Here is an 18,938-nt window from a genome sequence, read left to right on the forward strand (position 1 = left end):
CAGCTGTCTGTCTGTTTCTCCGAGAACAGATTGTCTCACTAAAAAGCCAGTTCAACAGATAATTGCAACATTGCATATCCGGTCCTTGGTCTCTGAATGGCTGTTGCCAGGTAACCAGGATGCATTCTTTGAAGCTGGCTGGTTCCCTCTCCGTATGGTTGTATCCAACTGCAGCCAAAATGCACTTTCTCTAACTCTTGAGGCTTGCTGGTTCTTAAAGCAGTACGGCTCCTTTTCCAGCCTTAAAGGCAGACCGCATTCTTCCTGAAAACAAACTACAGGATCATAACAAAACCAATACAAAAGGTTCATGCGATCACTCTCTCAGTAGATTGCACACATGGCCCTAAGTGTCGAGCAGTTTTATGGGCAGGTGTTCCCAGTTTATCTTTAGTGTTTACAGCTAAGAAAGAAAGACTTGCACTTATATAGCGTCTTTCATGACCTCAGGATGTCCCAAAGTGCTTTACAGTCAATGAGGTATTTTTCAGATATAGTCACTGTCGTAATGCAGGAAACACGCCAGCCAATTTGCACACAGCAAGCTCCCATAAACAGCAATGTGATAATGACCAGATAGTCTGTTTTTGTGATGTTGATTGAGGGATAAATATTGGCCAGCACACCAGGGATAACTCTCCTGCTCTTCTTCGAAATAGTGCCAGGTGATCTTTTACGTCTAGCTGAGAGGGCAGCCAGGGTCTCGGTTTAACGTCACGTCCAAAAGATGGCCCCTCTGACAGTGCAACACTCCCTCAGTACTGCTCATAAGAAATAGGAGCAGGAGTTGGCCATTAGAAGTGACAGCCTAGATTTTCATACTCAAGTCCTGGTGTGGGACTTGAACCCACAACCTGCTGACTCAGATGTGAAATTTTTTTTAATTCTTTCATGGGATGAGGGCATTGCTGGCAAGGCCACCATTTGTTGCCCATCCCTAATTGCCCTTGAACTGAGTGGTTTAGTAGGCCATTTCAAAGGGCAGTTAAGAGTCAACCGCATTGCTGTGGGTCTGAAGTCACTTGTAGGCCAGACCAAGTACGGATGGCAGATTTCCTTCCCGAAAGGATATTAATGAACCAGATGGGTTTTTACAACAAACGCTGATAGTTTCATAGCACCAGTGGCGCAGTGGTTAGCACCGCAGCCTCACAGCTCCAGCGACCCAGGTTCAATACTGGGTACTGCCTGTGTGGAGTTTGCAAGTTCTCCCTGTGTCTGTGTGGGTTTCCTCCGGGTGCTCCGGTTTCCTCCCACAAGCCAAAAGACTTGCAGGTTGATAGGTAAATTGACCATTATAAATTGCCCCTAGTATAGGGAGGTGGTAGGGAAATCTAGGGACAGGTGGTAGGAATATGGGATTAGTGTAGGATTAGTATAAATGGGTGATTGATGGTCGGCACAGACTCGGTGGGCCGAAGGGCCGGTTTCAGTGCTGTATCTCTAACTAACATTACTGAGACTAGTGATCAATTCCAGATTTCTATTAATTAATTGAATTTTACTGCAGATGCTGGAACTCTGAAATGAGAATAGAAAGTGCCGGAAATACTCAGCAGTTCTGGCAGCATCTGTGTAGAGAGAAACCGAGTTAACGCTTCAGGTCCGTGACCCTTTATCAGAACTGGCAAAAGTTAGAAATGTAACAGTCTTTGAGCAAGTGAAAGGAGGAGGGGGGAAGAAGAACAAGAAGGAAGGACTGTGTTAGGACTGAGCAGGGAGACATTAAATGACAGATATCATGGAACAGAATGCAAATGGAGTGCTAAACAGTTGTAGTGAAAGACAAAGCATGAGTCCAGAGAGAGTGCTAATGTCAAAATAACGAACAGCTCTGTACGAAAGCAAAAACATGAAAAATAAGTTTAAGACTAGAACATGGTTAAACATAAAAATAAATAAACAAAAAATAATGGAGCTTATGGGTCTGAAATTATTGAACACAATATTGAGACAGAAGACTGTATGGTGTCCGATCGGAAGATGAAGTGCTGTTCTTCGAGCTTGCATTGATGTTCACTGGAACACTGCAGCAGGCCGAGGACAGAAATGTGGACATGGGAACAAGGTGGTGAATTAAAATGGCAAGCAACCAGAATCTCGGGGTCATGCTTGCGGACCGAGCGGAGGTGTTCTGCAAAGCGGTCACCCAATCGGCGTTTGATCTCCCCAGTGTAGAGGAGACCACACTGTGAGCAGCAAATACAGTATACTAAATTGAAAGAAGTACAAGTAAATCACTGCTTTACCTGGAAGGAGAGTTTGGGGCCTTGGATGGCGAGGAGAAAGGAGGTAAAAGGGCAGGTATTGCATCTCCTGCGATTGCATGGGAAGGTGCCATGGGAAAGGGCAGAGGTGGCGTGGGTGATGGAGGAGTGGACCGGGGTGTCGCAGAACGAACGATCCCTTCGGAATGCTGAAAGGGGAGGGGAGGGGAAAATGTGCTGGTGACATCACGCTGGAGGTGGCAGAATGTCAGAAGATGATCCTTTGGATGTAGAGACTGGTGGGGTGGAAAGTGAGGACAAGGAGAACCCTGTCGCGTTTCTGGGAGGGAGGGGAAGGGTGAGGGCAGAAGTGTGAGAAATGGGTCGGACACGGTCGAGGGCCCTGTCACCCACAGTGCAGGGGAATCCTCGGTTAAGGAAAAGGGAAGGCATATCAGAGGTGCTGTTGTGGAAGGTTGCATCATCAGAATAGATGCATCGGAGACAGAGAAACTGGGAGAATGGAATGGAATCCTTACAGGAGGCCGTGGGAGTCAGCAGGTTTATAATAAATACTAGTGGACAACCTATCCCAGAGATGGAGACAGAGAAGTTGAGGAAGAGAAGTATTGAAGATGGACCATGTGAAGGTAAGAGAAGGGTGGAAATTGGAAGCAAAGTTGATGAAGTTTTCCTGTTCAGGGCAAGAGCAGGAAGCGGCACTGATTCAATCATCAATATACCAGAAAAAGTGTTGGGAAATGGGGCCTGAGTAGGACTGGAACAAGGAATGTTTGACATATCCCACAAAAAGACAGGCATAGCTAGGACCCATATAGATACCCATAGCAACACTTTATATTTGGAGGAAGTGAGTGGTGTTGAAGGATAAGTTTTTCAATGTGAGAACAAGCTCAACTAGGCGGAGGAGGGTGGTGGTGGATGGGGACTGGTTGGGCCTCTGTTCAAGGAAGAAGCGGAGAGCCCTCAGACCATCTTGGTGGGGGATGGAGGTGTAGAGAGATTGGATGTCCATAGAGAAGAGGAGACGGTTAGGGCCAGGAAACTGGAAATTGTCAAAATGACATAGGGCATCAGAAGAGTCACGGATGTAGGTGGGAAGAGACTGGACAAGGGGAGAAAAATAGAATCAAGGTAGAAGGAAATAAGTTCAGTGGGGCAGGAACAGGCTGAAACGATGAGTTTACCAGGACAGTCCTGTTTGTGAATTTTGGGAAGGAGATAGAAGCAGGCTGTTTGGAATTGCAGGACTATGAGGTGAGAAGCTGTAGAGGGAAGGTCTCCAGAGGAGATGAGGTTAGTGACAGTCCTGGAGACAGTGACTTGATGTTTGGTGGTGGGATCATGGTCCAGGGGGAGGTAGGATGAAGTGTCTGAGAGTTGGCACTTAGCCTGTACAAGGTAGAGGTCAGTGTGCCAGACAACAACAGCACCACCCTTGTCAGCGGGTTTGATCATAATGCATTAGCCTGGGCCTCTGGTTTATTAGTCCAGTGACATTACCCATACACCATCGTCTCCCCAACCAACTAAGCCACAGCTGCACCTTTTTATTTATAAAGCCATACAATAGCTAGATCTAGGGTGGTTTTACCGTGCTGTTCGGGCCACCATCTCATTTTTCCCCCCAGCATGTTTTTTTACAAGGGGCTGGATTTGTTCTCCCCCAGGCGTCGGGTTCCGTGGCGGGAGGGGGGGGGGCTGCTGAAGATGGATCCAGATGAGGCCTGACATGGACCTCGAGAATGGGAGGGCCCAGCCCGATCCTCCTGGCGGTGGCGGCAAGGCTCTGTGGTGCCCCCTGCTGCTGGGTGACGGGACCACAATTTAAATATCTAAATGAATAAAATTAATAAATATGAATAAACTTGCCTGCAATCCACCGCGATTTTCAGTGTGGCGGCCGGCACTCATGTACCTTTAGATCCCTGTCCGGGGCAACGAGGAGCCACACTGGTGGGGAGGGGGTAGGAGGTAAGTTTATCAGTGCGGGAGACGCGGGATGGGGTCAAATAAACATCACTGGTGTGGGGGATGGTGGGAAGGGTTGAATCTTAAACTTTATGCAACTTGTGGGGGAAAGGTCAGATGTAAAAGGTAAGTGTTTGGGGGGGAAGGGCAAATAGTTATTGTAATTGTTATTGGGGGCGTGGGAAAGGGGCGTTAGAAATGTATTTATTTAATCTTGGGGTGTAGGACTTTAAAAATTTAAATTGGGCTGCAGGGTTGGCTTCCCTTTAAAAATGGTGCCAGCGCCTGCGCCTGTGCATAGGCAGCTGACGCCGTTACCGGGGACTGACAGCCCACCCCCTCCACAAGATTGTGGGGGGGGGCGGTGGGGCTGCCCCAGATATTTAAATGAGCTGCCATGCTTAAGATTGCGGTGGCTCTTTGGCTTGTGTCCAGCGCGGGTGGGCTGCCATTTTTTGAGCAAGGTGTTGGTAGCTGCATTTGAAGCCACTGGCAGATCCAGATCTTTCTGAAACAGATCAAAGCACAGTCTAATTATTTATGTAATTTTCCTTATGGCCACAAGCATCTTTCTGCTGCTGTAGCAATTTAATTGTGTGTGTACCTAATATGTCCCCTGTCTTTTTTGGTTGAACGAGGGTCTATAATCAAGGCTTAGCAGCTCAGATAAATCTGCTAATGGCATTGTTGTAGTTCAAGGAGTAGGCACCATGGGGAGCAGGTAATCTAATCATTTTAATGATGTTCGCTCTAACAGATCATAACACAGGTAGAGCAGGCTAACTCTGCAAGTCAATAAATAGTTGCAAACAGCTACAGAAAATTAGCAGTGCAACCCTCGGATATTTGCATTTGCACCTAAATATTTAAAGCCTATTAAAGCTTTAATAGAACACAAAAGTCCGAGTGTATCAGGCCTGTGTCCTCAGTACCTTGCTCTACGGCAGCGAGGCCTGGACAACGTATGCCAGCCAAGAGCGACGTCTCAATTCATTCCATCTTCGCTGCCTTCGGAGAATACTTGGCATCAGGTGGCAGGACTATATCTCCAACACAGAAGTCCTTGAAGCGGCCAACACCCCCAGCTTATACACACTACTGAGTCAGCGGCGCTTGAGATGGCTTGGCCATGTGAGCCGCATGGAAGATGGCAGGATCCCCAAAGACACATTGTACAGCGAGCTCGCCACTGGTATCAGACCCACCGGCCGTCCATGTCTCCGTTATAAAGACGTCTGCAAACGCGACATGAAATCGTGTGACATTGATCACAAGTCGTGGGAGTCAGTTGCCAGCATTCGCCAGAGCTGGCGGGCAGCCATAAAGACAGGGCTAAATTGTGGCGAGTCGAAGAGACTTAGTAGTTGGCAGGAAAAAAGACAGAGGCGCAAGGGGAGAGCCAACTGTGCAACAGCCCCAACAAACAAATTTCTCTGCAGCACCTGTGGAAGAGCCTGTCACTCCAGAATTGGCCTTTATAGCCACTCCAGGCGCTGCTTCACAAACCACTGACCACCTCCAGGCGCGTATCCATTGTCTCTCGAGATAAGGAGGCCCAAAGAAAAGCTTAACAGAAAAAAATCAGAGCCAATCTAAAGATTGGTGTAATTGGTACTTTTGAGACTGAACAGTCTATGTTTTGAAAATGTAGGTTTTAAATGGTGAACGCTGATCTTTCTCAGGGACTTTGAGGTCGAAATTAGTCTTGGCTTGTAAGGCAAGATGTGTGGTATCATATTGGCCATTCCTATTGGGCTGAGTGTATAACAGGTGGCCCATGCAATCCCATCCATTTTGTGCTCCTGCTCGAGACAAAGTTCTACCCCAAGGTTCCTTGTTATATTAACATTTATTCAAGAACTTGTTGCAGGGTTTCACTACATGTGCTGGAGAAATAATCTGAATTTATCTCATTTGACTATGGAAATTTTCTAATGTGAAGCGGTAATTGAGTGCATGGATGTTAATTTTGCTTTGATAACAGCCTCCCTTCTATTAATGTATTAGCCTAATTTCTTGATTATGAAAGCAGAAAATGTTAAACAGATGCACAGTGCAGTACTTCTTTAAGTCCCAACTGTACTGTATCAGTCAAGCTACATATTACATCAACCTTAGCAGAAATCTATTAAACATAAAACTAAAAGGTCTCTGTTTGTGCCTCATTATTATTAAGAAAACAGCCATACTGGCTTGAGACATATAGAAAATGACAACAGAGGCAATTACGATGTTGGCTTTTGACAGATATTTTGTAGCAATTTTTTTCTCAAAGTTATTTACTTGTACTAACTTCAATTTATTTATACATTATTTCATTGCCCAGGTATGTCCTGTACACAAAAAGCAGGACAAGTCCAACCCGGCCAATTACCACCCCATCAGTAAAATGATGGAAGGTGTCGTCGACAGTGCTATCAAGCGACACTTGCTTAGCAATAACCTGCTCAATGACGCTCAGTTTGGGTTCCACCAGGGCCACTCAGCTCCTGACCTCTTTACAGCCTTGGTTCAAACATGGGCAAAAGAACTGAACTCAAGAGGTGAGGTGAGAGTGACTGCCCTTGACATCAAGGCAGCATTTGACTGAGTATGGCACCAAGGAGCCCGAGCAAAACTGCAGTCAATGGGAATCCGGGGGAAAACTCTCCGCAGGTTGGAATCGTACCTAGCGCAAAGGAAGATGGTTGTGGTTGTTGGAGGTCAATCATCTCAGCTCCAGGATATCACTGCAGGAATTCCTCAGGGTAGTGTCCTAGGCCCAACCATCTTCAACTGTTTCATCAGTGATCTTCCTTCAATCAAAAGGTCAGAAGTGGGGATGTTCGCTGATGATTGCACAATGTTCAGCACCATTTGCAACTTCTCAGATACTGAAGCAGTCCGTGCAGAAATGCAGCAAGACCTGGACAATATCCAGGCTTGGGCTGATAAATGGCAAGTAACATTCGTGCCACACAAATGCCAGGCAATGACCATCTCCTAGAAGAGAGAATCTAACCATCTCCATTTGACATTCAATGGCATTACGATCACTGAATCCCCCACTGGCAACATCCTGGGAGTTAACATTGACCAGAAACTGAACTGGAGTAGCCATGGCTACATGAGTAGGTCAGAGGCTAGGAATTCTGTGGCGAGTAACTCACCTCTTGACTCCCCAAAGCTTGTGCACCACCTACAAGGCACAAGTCAAGAGTGTGATGGAATACTCTCCACTTGCCTGGCTGGGCACAGCTCCAACAACTAAAGAAGCTCGACACCATCCAGGACAAAGCAGCCCGCTTGATTGGCACCCCATCCACAAACATTCGCTCCCTCCACCACCGACGCACATTGGCAGCAGTGTGTACCATCTACAGGATGCACTGCAGCAATGCACCAAGGCTCCTTAGACAGCACCTTCCAAACCCGTGACCTCTATCACCTAGAAGGACAAGCAGCAGATGCATGGGAACACCACCACCTGCTAGTTCCCGTCCAAGCCACACACCATCCCGACTTGGAACTATATCGCCGTTCCTTCACTGTCCTGGGTCAAAATCCTGGAGCTCCTTTCCTAACAGCACTGTAGGTCACTGTACCTCATATGGACTGCAGTGGTTCAAGAAGGCAGCTCACCACCACCTTCTCAAGGGCAATTAGGGATGGGCAATAAATGCTGGCCTAGCCAGCGACACCCACATCCCAGGAACGAACATAAAAAGTGTTGCATTTGGTGAATCCATCTAACCACTGCCTCATGCCCCATTGAGGGTAATATTGGTACAAGTAAAATGGAGAAATAAAATAAAACATATCTTACATCTTGATTGATTAACCGTAATTCATGAGAGAGGTGTACTACATGCTGAAATTTGATCTCCAGCCAAAGTCCACCATAAACATTATGTTACGAGCGGTTGCTGAGTTTTTTTTATACGTCATGCTTTTTCCAAGGTGCAACAAATAGCATCAATGCACAAATATAATAGGTTGAAGTAAAATTAATTTAATCATGAGTTTGATTTGCACTGATGGTGTCAGTCATTGCTCATTGGGTTGTACCCTTGCCTTGGAGTGAGAAGATTGTGGGTTGAAATCTCACTCTAAAGACTTGAGTACAAAAATCTAGGCTGACATTCAAGTGCAGTACTGAGGGAGTGCTGCACTGTCGGAGAACCGTCTTTCAGATAAGATGTTAAACCGAGATGTCATCTGCGTATATACAGGACCTCGATTAAGCTTTATTTAGAATACTGTAACCAGCTTTGGTCCCCTCACAAGGTCATAGAGTCATATAGCACCGAAACAAGCCCTTCGGCCCATCAAGTCCGTGCTGACCAACAACCACCCATTTATACTAATCCTACAGTAACCCCATATTCCCTACTCACAAGGAGAACTTGCAAACTCCGCACAGGCAGTACCCAGAACCGAACCCGGGTCGCTGGAGCTGTGAGGCTGCGGTGCTAACCATTGCGTCACTGTGCCGCCCATTGCTAAATATAAAGACGTCTTTTCAAAATTCTGTTTCCCAATAGCCACAGAAAACCTTTCCAATGCAAGACATCACATCTGGAGAGGATTTCAAAAGAAAAACAGTACCAAGTTGAATTTCTTCATTCTCGGAAGCCCTGCAGCTCTGTTACTTCATTGGAAAACTCAAACTAATTAAACTCAATTTGCCCTTAAAAGTTGCACTGGCATTCTTTAATTAATCCACATTGTCCAAGTGGCTGTTAATTTTGTCCCAGATTATGGTTTCTAAAAGTGGGTGATACATGGGCCCTAGAAAAGGTTCGGAGGAGAACCACTTGGCTGAGGTGGACGTAAAAGATTCCATGCCACTAATTTGAAAAAGAGCAAGGGATTCCTGGCCAATATTTATCCCTCAACTACAATCATTTTTTAAAAAAATGATTATCTGGTCATTGTCACATTGCTGTTTGTGGGAGTTTGCTATGTGCAAGTTGGCTGAGACTTTCCTACATTACAATAGTGACTACACTTCAAAAGTATTTCCTTGGCTGTATGGCTCTTTGAGACATTCTTGGGTTGTGAAAATATGCAAATGCAAGTCTCTCTGAGTTGTCAATTTCAAGCAGTCGGGATCCCAAACTTATAAATTACAATGGTTCAAAAAATAATGAGAACAACAGAAAAAAGTGCTCAATATCTTAATTGATATAAAAAATATACTATTTCTATTTTGATTGACTCCTTTGCAAAACAACTTTATATTGGAAGTTCAAAAATCACACCTTGTAATTGTTTTTTGTTTTTTAGATTAGAGATACAGCACTGAAACAGGCCCTTCGGCCCACCGAGTCTGTGCCGAACATCAACCACCCATTTATACTAATCCTACACTAATCCCATATTCCTACCAAACATCCCCACCTGTCCCTATATTTCCCTACCACCTACCTACACTAGTGACAATTTATAATGGCCAATTTACCTATCAACCTGCAAGTCTTTTGGCTTGTGGGAGGAAACCGGAGCACCCGGAGAAAACCCACGCAGACACTGGGAGAACTTGCAAACTCCACACAGGCAGTACCTGGAATCGAACCCGGGTCCCTGGAGCTGTGAGGCTGCGGTGCGGTTTGTCTTTGTATTAGTGAGGAAATATGGAAGAATTGCTGAGAGTTGCCAGTATATACTACTTGGCCAGTCCATAATTAATTTATTTGTGTCATTTATCATAGTTTGTGTGTTTCAGTTTTGTTTTACTTTTTCTTCCAATTGAACCTCTTTTGTTCTTGTTTATACTGTTAAATTGATTTCACAGATAAAGGATTAGAAATCAAAGCAGCTGTTGATTGATATTCTGAATCATAGGCTGTTGGAATTTGAGCTGTCAATTTCTATCAGGCTTCCTGATTCATTTCAGTTGCAATGTGTTATTTTCTTGTTCAAATGACCTTTTTTATCATTTCTATCTCCCACAAGAAGTAGATATTTGTTGTATTTTCCAATTGCTTCTTCTTGTTTGTATTTGCTTGTAATAGCTATGACTGGATCCTGGATGTCAGTAGATTTTGATTTGGCCGGTAACAGTCACTCAAAGAATTAAGGCTCTGATCCGCTGCTGTATGAGCAGTGTGGCAGGGTTTATACCTGACCAATGACCCCAATGTTGATCCTGCCTGAAATTAGAATATTGCTGGACAGATAAAGGTACAAGTTATGCCAGCAATTGACCTTTGGGTTGCAGGGGTGGGGTGGGGAGGGGGTGTGTGGCGGTGGAAACATTCTGGGAAACTTTCTTTCCATCCCCAATTTCCAGGAGAAAACAGTGACCCGGAGATGCATCTTTCTAAGGCCCAACTACCTCCTATAAGTAGTGATATCAGCTACAGTCAGGAACTTTTTTTTAATGTTTGTAGTGAATTTGTATTCATTGCACAAGATGGCAATTTGTTGTATAGTTCAATGTCTTTCTATAAAAAGATTTGTTCCCCCCGAAAATCTTACCTAGTTCTATGCTTACATAACATTTACTCATGCCTCATGGTCCTTTCTAATCTGTCTAACTCAAATAATCCTTTCATTATTTTAAAGACCAAAGTCAAAACTCCTTTAAGTCTATGATTTTTTAAGAGTAAATGACCAACTCTCTTCACCCATTGTGGTAAAGTTTGTGGTAACTAAGGGCCTTTAAATTAGGTGTCAGCCAAGTGGTTCTCCTCGGAACCTTTTCTAGGGCCTATGTATCACCCACCTTGTGAGGGGACCAAAGCTGGTTACAGTATTCTAAATAAAGCTTAATCAAGGTCCTGTATACAAGGATCGTGTAATTTTTTGTGCAGTATTTGTTTTGTACTTAAACTTCCTGGTGGCTACAACAACAACCTGCATTTATTTCCTGTCTTTCACATGGTAAAACATCCCAAAGCACTTCACAGGTGCATTATCAAACAAAATTTGACACACATAGTCTATCCACATGGACCAAATCTAAAGTATTGTAATCAAATCAAAATTTGGCAATACATCCTAGTTTCTTACTTGCTTTTGCAAAAGCTTCATGACATGGGATGTGAATATTAAGAGATTCATGCACTGTAACACCAAGGTATTTCTACCCCTAAGTAGTATTATGCCTGACTCCCTGCATGGTGTATAAATGCTTGGCATTGGCCCTATCTATATGCATAACACTCAACTTATCTATATTGTTATGATCAGGTGAGGAGGGGTCACAAGGCTCCCCTGCTGTCCTTCTCCTCGTTTGACCGTAACAGGGTTTATTCCTTTTAAAACAGTGAATGTACTTACCACGTCAGTGACTGTTTTACCTCTTACCTTTGTTGTGATGTTTTATCAGTGCATTAAGTACAAGAGAATAACTAAGGAAAGGGTAGGGCCTATCAGAGATGTACAAGGGAACTTACATGTGGATGCAGATGATGAGGGCAGGGTTCTTAATGAGTTTTTTGCCTTTGTCTTCACAAAGGAGAGGGATGGTGCAGATATTGTAGTAAAAGAGGAGGAGTGTGAAATGTTAGATATGATTAGCATAATGAGAGAGGAAGTACTAGAGGGTCTGACATCCTTGAAAGTGGATAAATCACCAGAGCTGGTTGGATTGCATCCCAGGTTGTTAAAGGAAGTGAGGGAGGAAGTAGCGGATGCGCTGAGGATCATCTTCAAATCCTCATTGGATACGGGCGGGGTGCCAGAGGATTGGAGGTCTGCGAATGTTATACTATTGTTTAAAAAGGGTGCGAGGAATAGGCCAAATAATTATAGGCTGGTCAGTCTGACCTCGGTGGAGGGTAAATTATTAGAATCAATTCTGAGGGACAGGATAAACTGCCACTTAGAAAGGCATGGATTAATCAGGGATAGTCAGCATGGATTTGTTAAGGGAAGGTCATGTCTTACTAACTTAATTGAATTCTTTGAGGAAGTAACAAGGAGGATTGATGAGGATAGTGCAGTGGATGTAGTCTACATGGATTTTAGTAAGGCATTTGACAAGGTCCCACAGGCAGACTGGTCAGTAAAATGAAAGCCCATGGGATACAGGGGAATGTGGCAGGTTGGATCTAAAATTGGCGCAGTGACAGGAAGCAAAGGATAGTAGTCGACGGATGTTTTTGTGAATGGAAAGCTGTTTTCAGAGGCGTTCCACACAGCTCAGTGTTGGGTCCCTTGCTGTTTGTGCTATATGTTAATGATTTGGACTTAAATGTGGGAGGCATGATTGGGAAATTTGCTGATGACACAAAAATTGGTCATGCAGTTGATTGTGAAGAGGATAGCTGTAGACACCAGAATGATATCAATGGTTTGTTTGAGTGGGCAGAAAAGTGGCAAATGGAATTCAATCCAGAGAATTGTGAGATAATGCACTTGGAGAGGACAAATAAAGCAAGGGAATGCACAATAAACGGGAGGATATTGAGAGGGGTAGAAAAAATGAGAGACCTTGGAGTGCATGTCCACAGGTCCCTAAAGGTGGTAGGACAGGTAGATAAAGTGGTGAAAAAGGAATATGGAATGCTTTCCTTTATTGGCCAAGGTATAGAATACAAAAGCAGGGATGTAATGCTGGAACTGTATAAAATGCTGGTTTGGCCACAATTGGAGTATTACATACAGTTCTGGTCCCCACATTACAGGAAGGACATAGTTACTCTGGAGAGAGTGCAGAGGAGATTTACAAGAATGTTGCCAGGGTTTGAAAGTTGCAGATATGAGGAAAGATTGGATAGGCTAGGGTTGTTTTCCTTAGAAAAGAGGAGGCTGAGGGGTGACTTAATTGTGGTGCACAAAATTATGAGAGGCCTAGATAAAGTAGACAGGAAGGACCTGTTTCCCCTAGTGGAGAGTTCAATTACCAGGGGGAACAGATTTAAGGTAATCACCTTAAGGATTAGAGGGAACATGAGGAAAAACGTTTTCACCCAGAGGGTGGTGGGTGTCTGGAATTCACTGCCAGGAATGGTGGTGGAGGCAGAAACCCTCAATTATTTTGAAATGTACCTGGACATGCACATGAAGTGCTGTAACCTGCAAGGCTATGGACCAAGTGCTTGAAGGTGAAATTAGATTGGACGGCTAGTTTTTCAGCCAGCACGGACACGACAGGCTGAATGGCCTCCTTCTGTACTGCAATTTTTCTATGGCTCTATGGTTCTATCGATCATAAAAGAACCAATCGGACAGATTTTTTTGAGTTTAAACAAGAAAGAAGTGAGTTTATTATACTTTTAAAAAAAACTAAACCCGATCTAGATAAAATAATAAAACTATGCTACACTTTCACTCACACACGCACACGAGAATCACACACACAAATAGAATGCATCGTGATATGAAATATTCTGGTTTGGATTAGAGTCCAGAACAAGTAAAAAGAATATACAGACTGTGGGATCGGGTAATTCCGTTGTCTTCCTGCTGAATTTGTGATCTTTAAGTCTCTGGCTGGTAGGAGTGCACTTTGTGGCTGGCCCACCTGGTTCAGGGTTTTTCTTGGAGACAGGGTTGTAGGTTGCTTTCCTCCCTGGGGTTTCTGTCTGTAGCAATGGTAGACAGATGTCACAGACAGGTTTCAAACTTGTAATGTTGTTTGGAGAGAGAGAGACACACACACAACCCCACTGGGATCTTGTCTGGTTCGCATTCAAAATTTGTCTGCTTCAAAGTCTCAGGAGATTATCCTTTTGCAAAAGACTGCTAGTTTTCCACAGATGGGGAGGCAGTCACATGATTGTCCAGTGTCCTCGTTTGCAGTTTAATTAGATTCATGTCTAGGTATTTTGCAATCTCTCTTGAGTGTCATTTCAATATTCACCCCCTGGAGATATGACTCCACTGTTAATGTTCCAAGATGGCTTTGAATGTTTTGCCATTAGAAGCGAAGTTGTTAGCTGTTTCCAAATTCATGAGGCATTGTCCTGGATGCAACCTTGTTAGACATGCGTCTTTGATTCACCATCCTGGAATATGAGGTATTTCAATGCAAATTGTGGTGGCGATCTTGGCTGCCGGCTTTTTAAAAGTTAACTGTAGGATCCCAGCTCTTTTTTAAAAGTTTAATGTAGGTTTCCAACCGATGAATTAAAAATCCTCATTTGGTATGGCATGTTTTCTTGACAATATTAAATGACACTGCATCTAGTTCTGCTTGTATTCTCCTAACTTTTTCATACAGCAAGTACTGGTCAAGATACTGCTCTTCTAGACCTATTATTTGTTTCTTGACTTGCCCCTTTTGCCTTGTCTTTTGCCTGATCACAGACTTTCCCTTTTGTTCCTTACTTGCCTCCCACACTTTGCCTGCCTTTGCACTTGCTTAAATACTGTTAAATCTGTAATTTCTTCACGTTCCAATTGTAGATCTTCAACCTGAAACATTAACTTTGTTTCTTTCTTTGTGGATGCTGCCTGACCTGCTAAATATTTCCAGCATTTTCTGTTTGTATTTCAGATTTCCAGCCTCTGCAGTATTTTGATTCTATCTGTTTGTAATCTGCTTTTATCATTAGTATTTTAAGCATATGAGCATACAGACATATGTATTAGGAGCAGGAGTAGGCCACTCAGCCCCTCGAGTCTGCTCCGCCATTCAACAAGATCATGGCTGATCTGATTGTAACCTCAACTCCACATTCCCACCTACCCTGATATCCTTTTACCCCCTTGCTTATCAAGAATCTATCTACCTCTGCCTTAAAAACATTCAAAGACTCTGCTTCCACCACTTTTTGAAGAAGAGAGTTCCAAAGATTCACGACCCTCTGAGAGAAAAAGTTTCTCCTTATCTCTGTCTTAAATGGGCAACCCCTTATTTTTAAACAGTGACCCCTAGTTCTGGATTTTCCCACAAGAGGAAACATCCCTTCCACATCCACCCTATCAAGACCCCTCAGGATCTTATATGTTTCCATCAAGTCGCTTCTTACTCTTCTAAACTCCAGTGGATACAAGCCTAGCCTGCCCAACCTTTCCTCATCAGACAACTTGCCCATTCCAGGTATTAGTCTAGTAAACCTTCTCTGAATTGCTTCCGACACATTTACATCCTGCATTAAATAAGGAGACCAATACTGTACATACTGCTGCAGATGTGATCTCACCAGTTATCATTCAGTACCTTTTTATAACTTAACTTCACTTTAAACTTCAGCATTTAAAGCTATTTCTTTTTCCAAATTTTTTTTTGTGGTTAAAATGTTCCAAAATGTGATGATCCTCAATACAAGTAACTTGTGGTAAGTACAAGGTTATAGTACAGAATTCTGTATAACTCAAAGCTAATTGGACTCAAAAAGGCTATGAAAAATGTGGAGCTTAGAAAGGTCCACTGGTTTAAAGCTAATCATTTTGGAATTGGTTTGGACTTAGCTGCATAGCAGTGCAGAGGGAATCTTACTTTGCATGTAATCTGTGCTGTGAAAACTTTCAATTGTTTAATTCTGATTCTAGGTGTAAAAAAATGGAAGAGTGTTTTATTTTTCAGTAAGATCCCCCACCATCGGAACATCCAAATTACAAGAAATAAAAAGACAAAGTCCATTGAATTCAGCTTCTACCCTCCTGGCAGTCACATGATACAATAATAATGGAGTTGTTGACCAATCATAGTAATCAATCTCTATTAATTAGTCTGTAACAGACCCAGAAATGCCACAAGAAGAACCCCAGTGGTGCTCAGCTTTGGGAGCCATAGGTCCAAATTCACCTGTTCTTCCCAACATGCACCATTTGCCACATGTCACGTCTCCAATTACTCATATATTGTATCCCAAAATGTTATTTTCTGAAAGAAATCTATCTAATTTGATCTTGAACTACTAACTTCAATTAAAAAAAAACTTAAAGCAGTTGCCCTGTCAGGATTGTAATTTTGAATGTGGGTGGATGGACAAACCTTATGTACAAATTCCAGTCCATTTTTAGCCAAACTTTATTTTGCATTCAGAGTTTGGCACAGCAACAGTCACTATGGAACATATTGGGAAATGTTTTGTGTCTATTGAAAGGAATGGTTCACAACTATTTTCACACTCCACTCCAGGGAAATAACGGCAAGCAATGGTATTTGCTTAGACAGTTTTTCAAGTGAATGTGATGGAGTAGCAAGCTCTCATGCACTGATAACCATGGTTATTAGCTTAGAACAATCACAGTGAGTACCAAAAGCAAAGCAGCATACCCTGAAGTCTACACTGAAATATAAAGTGGTTGGGCATGAAGCCCATGATGTGGTATGATGTGATGTGGTGCAGTTAGAATCTTTTGACCCATTTTGATCAATTAAAGTAGTGAATGGTTTTACTGCAATTGAGAAATCATGCACGTTTTTGTGCGAGTGAATATGCCTGTTTAATTGCTGTGATATTTAATGGATATGATTGGGTATATTTGCTATGAGTAAAACACATCTGAAGTTAGTTCAATTTTTAATTTTAAAATTCACCTCTCCAATTTTGAATGAATAATGATGCAATTTCAGGTGAAAAAATTAGGATGCACTGTTTCTATTTCTAGTTCTGTTATAAGATTTTGTATTAAATTGATGATGTTTTGTTCTTTGATTTAATTTTTATAATTATCAAGATTGCAAAATTATAATTTCCTCTGTGCAAAGCTACTAAAATTAAAATGCAGTGACTTACTGGGTGGAGTCATCCACCTCCCCCACCAACCCCTCCCCGAGATCTGCCGGAGATATTAACTTTACAGCTGGTCATTTTAAAGTACTTGAACTGCATATCAAATTATCTTAAAGTTATCAAGCAGAATGTTAAAAAAGACTGCAGTTAAGGTGTTGTTGTAAATTCCTCCTTGTTTTATTTGCTGAGTAATTATAATTTAGTGACAATTGCCTTTGTTAACATAATATCAGGGTGCAATATATTATAATGTAACGATAGTCCAAGGGGCTAAACTCCACTTTTGCAGTATTTTCTCAAGACTCCATGGACCTTCAGTGCTCCATCTAGCAGCCCAGCCAACAACTGGTTAAGTCTACCCATTGAGTTTAGTGATGTTATAATGGGAGACATCAACCATTACAGCTCATGGGACGTTGGCAAAAAGGTTACTTTCTATTTGCAGTGTGATTTGTCATCCTTGAAATTTATAAAGGTCATGTCATTCATCAGTAGCACAGTTCCACTATCAATATCATACGAATCATAATAATCATTTAATTACTAGTTCTGTTAGATTTCAGTACCTGGATGAAAGTTTCTGTCCCATACCAATTTCATAAATGTTTTTGCAATTGGTATAGATTAGGTTTTTCCTACATAATATTTTCAAGTTTAGCTGTAATTTGTTTTCTATCTTATTCTTATGTTTTACAGTGACTGGGGAAATATTTACAGTCCTCCCATCATTCTGCCCAGTGAACAGCTGAAAGATCGGAAAAATACCCTTTCACCCAGACAACCAGCTGTTCTTCAGGATTTAGGAAGTATGAAAATTTCATGCTCATTGTGCTCAACACTTTAGCAGAACAAATGGGTGCAATATGCAATATAGACTTAATGGCACAGTTCTAATGAGTGTGCAGGGACAGAGGGACCTGGGAGTTGATGTGCATTGATCTTTGAAGGTGGCAGGACATATTGAAAGGGTAGTTAGCAAAGCATATGGGATCTTGGGCTTCATAAATAAGGTATTGATTACAAAAGTAAGGGCATTATGCTGAACCTTTATAAAGCTCTGGTTAGGTCACAACTAGGGTATTATGCCCAATTCTGGCACCAAACTTTAGCAAGGATGTGAAGGTCCTTGGCAGGATGCAGAGGAGATTTACCAGAATGGTTTCAGGGATGAGGGATTTTAGCTACAAGGTTAGCTGGGGTTGTTCTCCTTGGAGTAAAGGAAATTGAGGGGAGATTTGATGGAGGTGTACAAGACTATGACAGGTTTAGGTAAGTGAGAGAAAGAAAAGCTGTTTCCATTAGCTCATGGTACAAGGACTAGGGGACAAAGATTTAAGATTTTGAGCTAGAGATACAAGGGAGATGTGAGGAAGAATGTTTTTACGCGGTGAGTGGTAATGACCTGGACTCGCTGCCTATGTGGATGCGGAGACGATGAATGATTTCAAAGGAAATTGGATGGACAGTTGAGGGAGGTAAACTTGCAGGGCTATGGGGATAGAGAGGGAGAATGGGACTGACTGGATTGCTCTGCAGAGAGCCGGCATGGATGCGATGGCCGAATGGCCTCCTGCTGTGGTATAATGGCTCTGTGATTCTGTGACTCTTTGTGCATCATTGGAACAGAGTATGTGATATGGCTGGATGTATATAGTGATTCATCATAGATGATCCCTTACGTGATACTTACTTAGTGGGCTGCAAACAAGGACTTAAGCCTCAAACAAAAACAAGAAATGCTGGATTCACTCAGCAGGTCTGGCAGCATCTGTGGAAAGAGAAGCAGAGTTAACGTTTCGGGTCAGTGACCCTTCTTCGGAAGAAGGGTCACTGACCCGAAACGTTAACTCTGCTTCTCTTTCCACAGATGCTGCCAGACCTGCTGAGTGAATCCAGCATTTCTTGTTTTTGTTTCAGATTTCCAGCATCCACAGTATTTTGCTTTTATTTTAAGGACTTATGCCTGTTCATGTGTATCCAAGCACTGGTTGGAATTTTTAAGTAATAACTTTAACATAAGATATCTAAGTATTCAGAAAGTTTTAATCACAAAATTTGGGAATTTCTATTAACTTCAAAGAATTTGTTATAAAGAAATTAAAGGATAGCATCTTGTTGTGTT

The 18,938-nt window shown here is 42.7% G+C and overlaps 1 protein-coding gene across 4 annotated transcripts in view; it reads left to right on the forward strand.

The window, feature by feature from the left end:
- Positions 1 to 18,938, forward strand: part of cfap20dc (CFAP20 domain containing) — a 548,283-nt gene that overhangs the window by 514,399 nt on the left and 14,946 nt on the right. For all 4 annotated transcript variants that reach the window (XM_068051613.1, XM_068051614.1, XM_068051616.1 and 1 more), the window contains one exon: positions 17,513 to 17,622. In XM_068051613.1, the coding sequence (XP_067907714.1) occupies positions 17,513 to 17,622 (110 nt within the window). The remainder of the gene's footprint in view (positions 1 to 17,512; positions 17,623 to 18,938) is intronic.

Source organism: Heterodontus francisci, chromosome 19 (assembly GCF_036365525.1).
Source record: "Heterodontus francisci isolate sHetFra1 chromosome 19, sHetFra1.hap1, whole genome shotgun sequence".
NCBI classification, from domain to species: Eukaryota; Metazoa; Chordata; class Chondrichthyes; order Heterodontiformes; family Heterodontidae; genus Heterodontus; species Heterodontus francisci.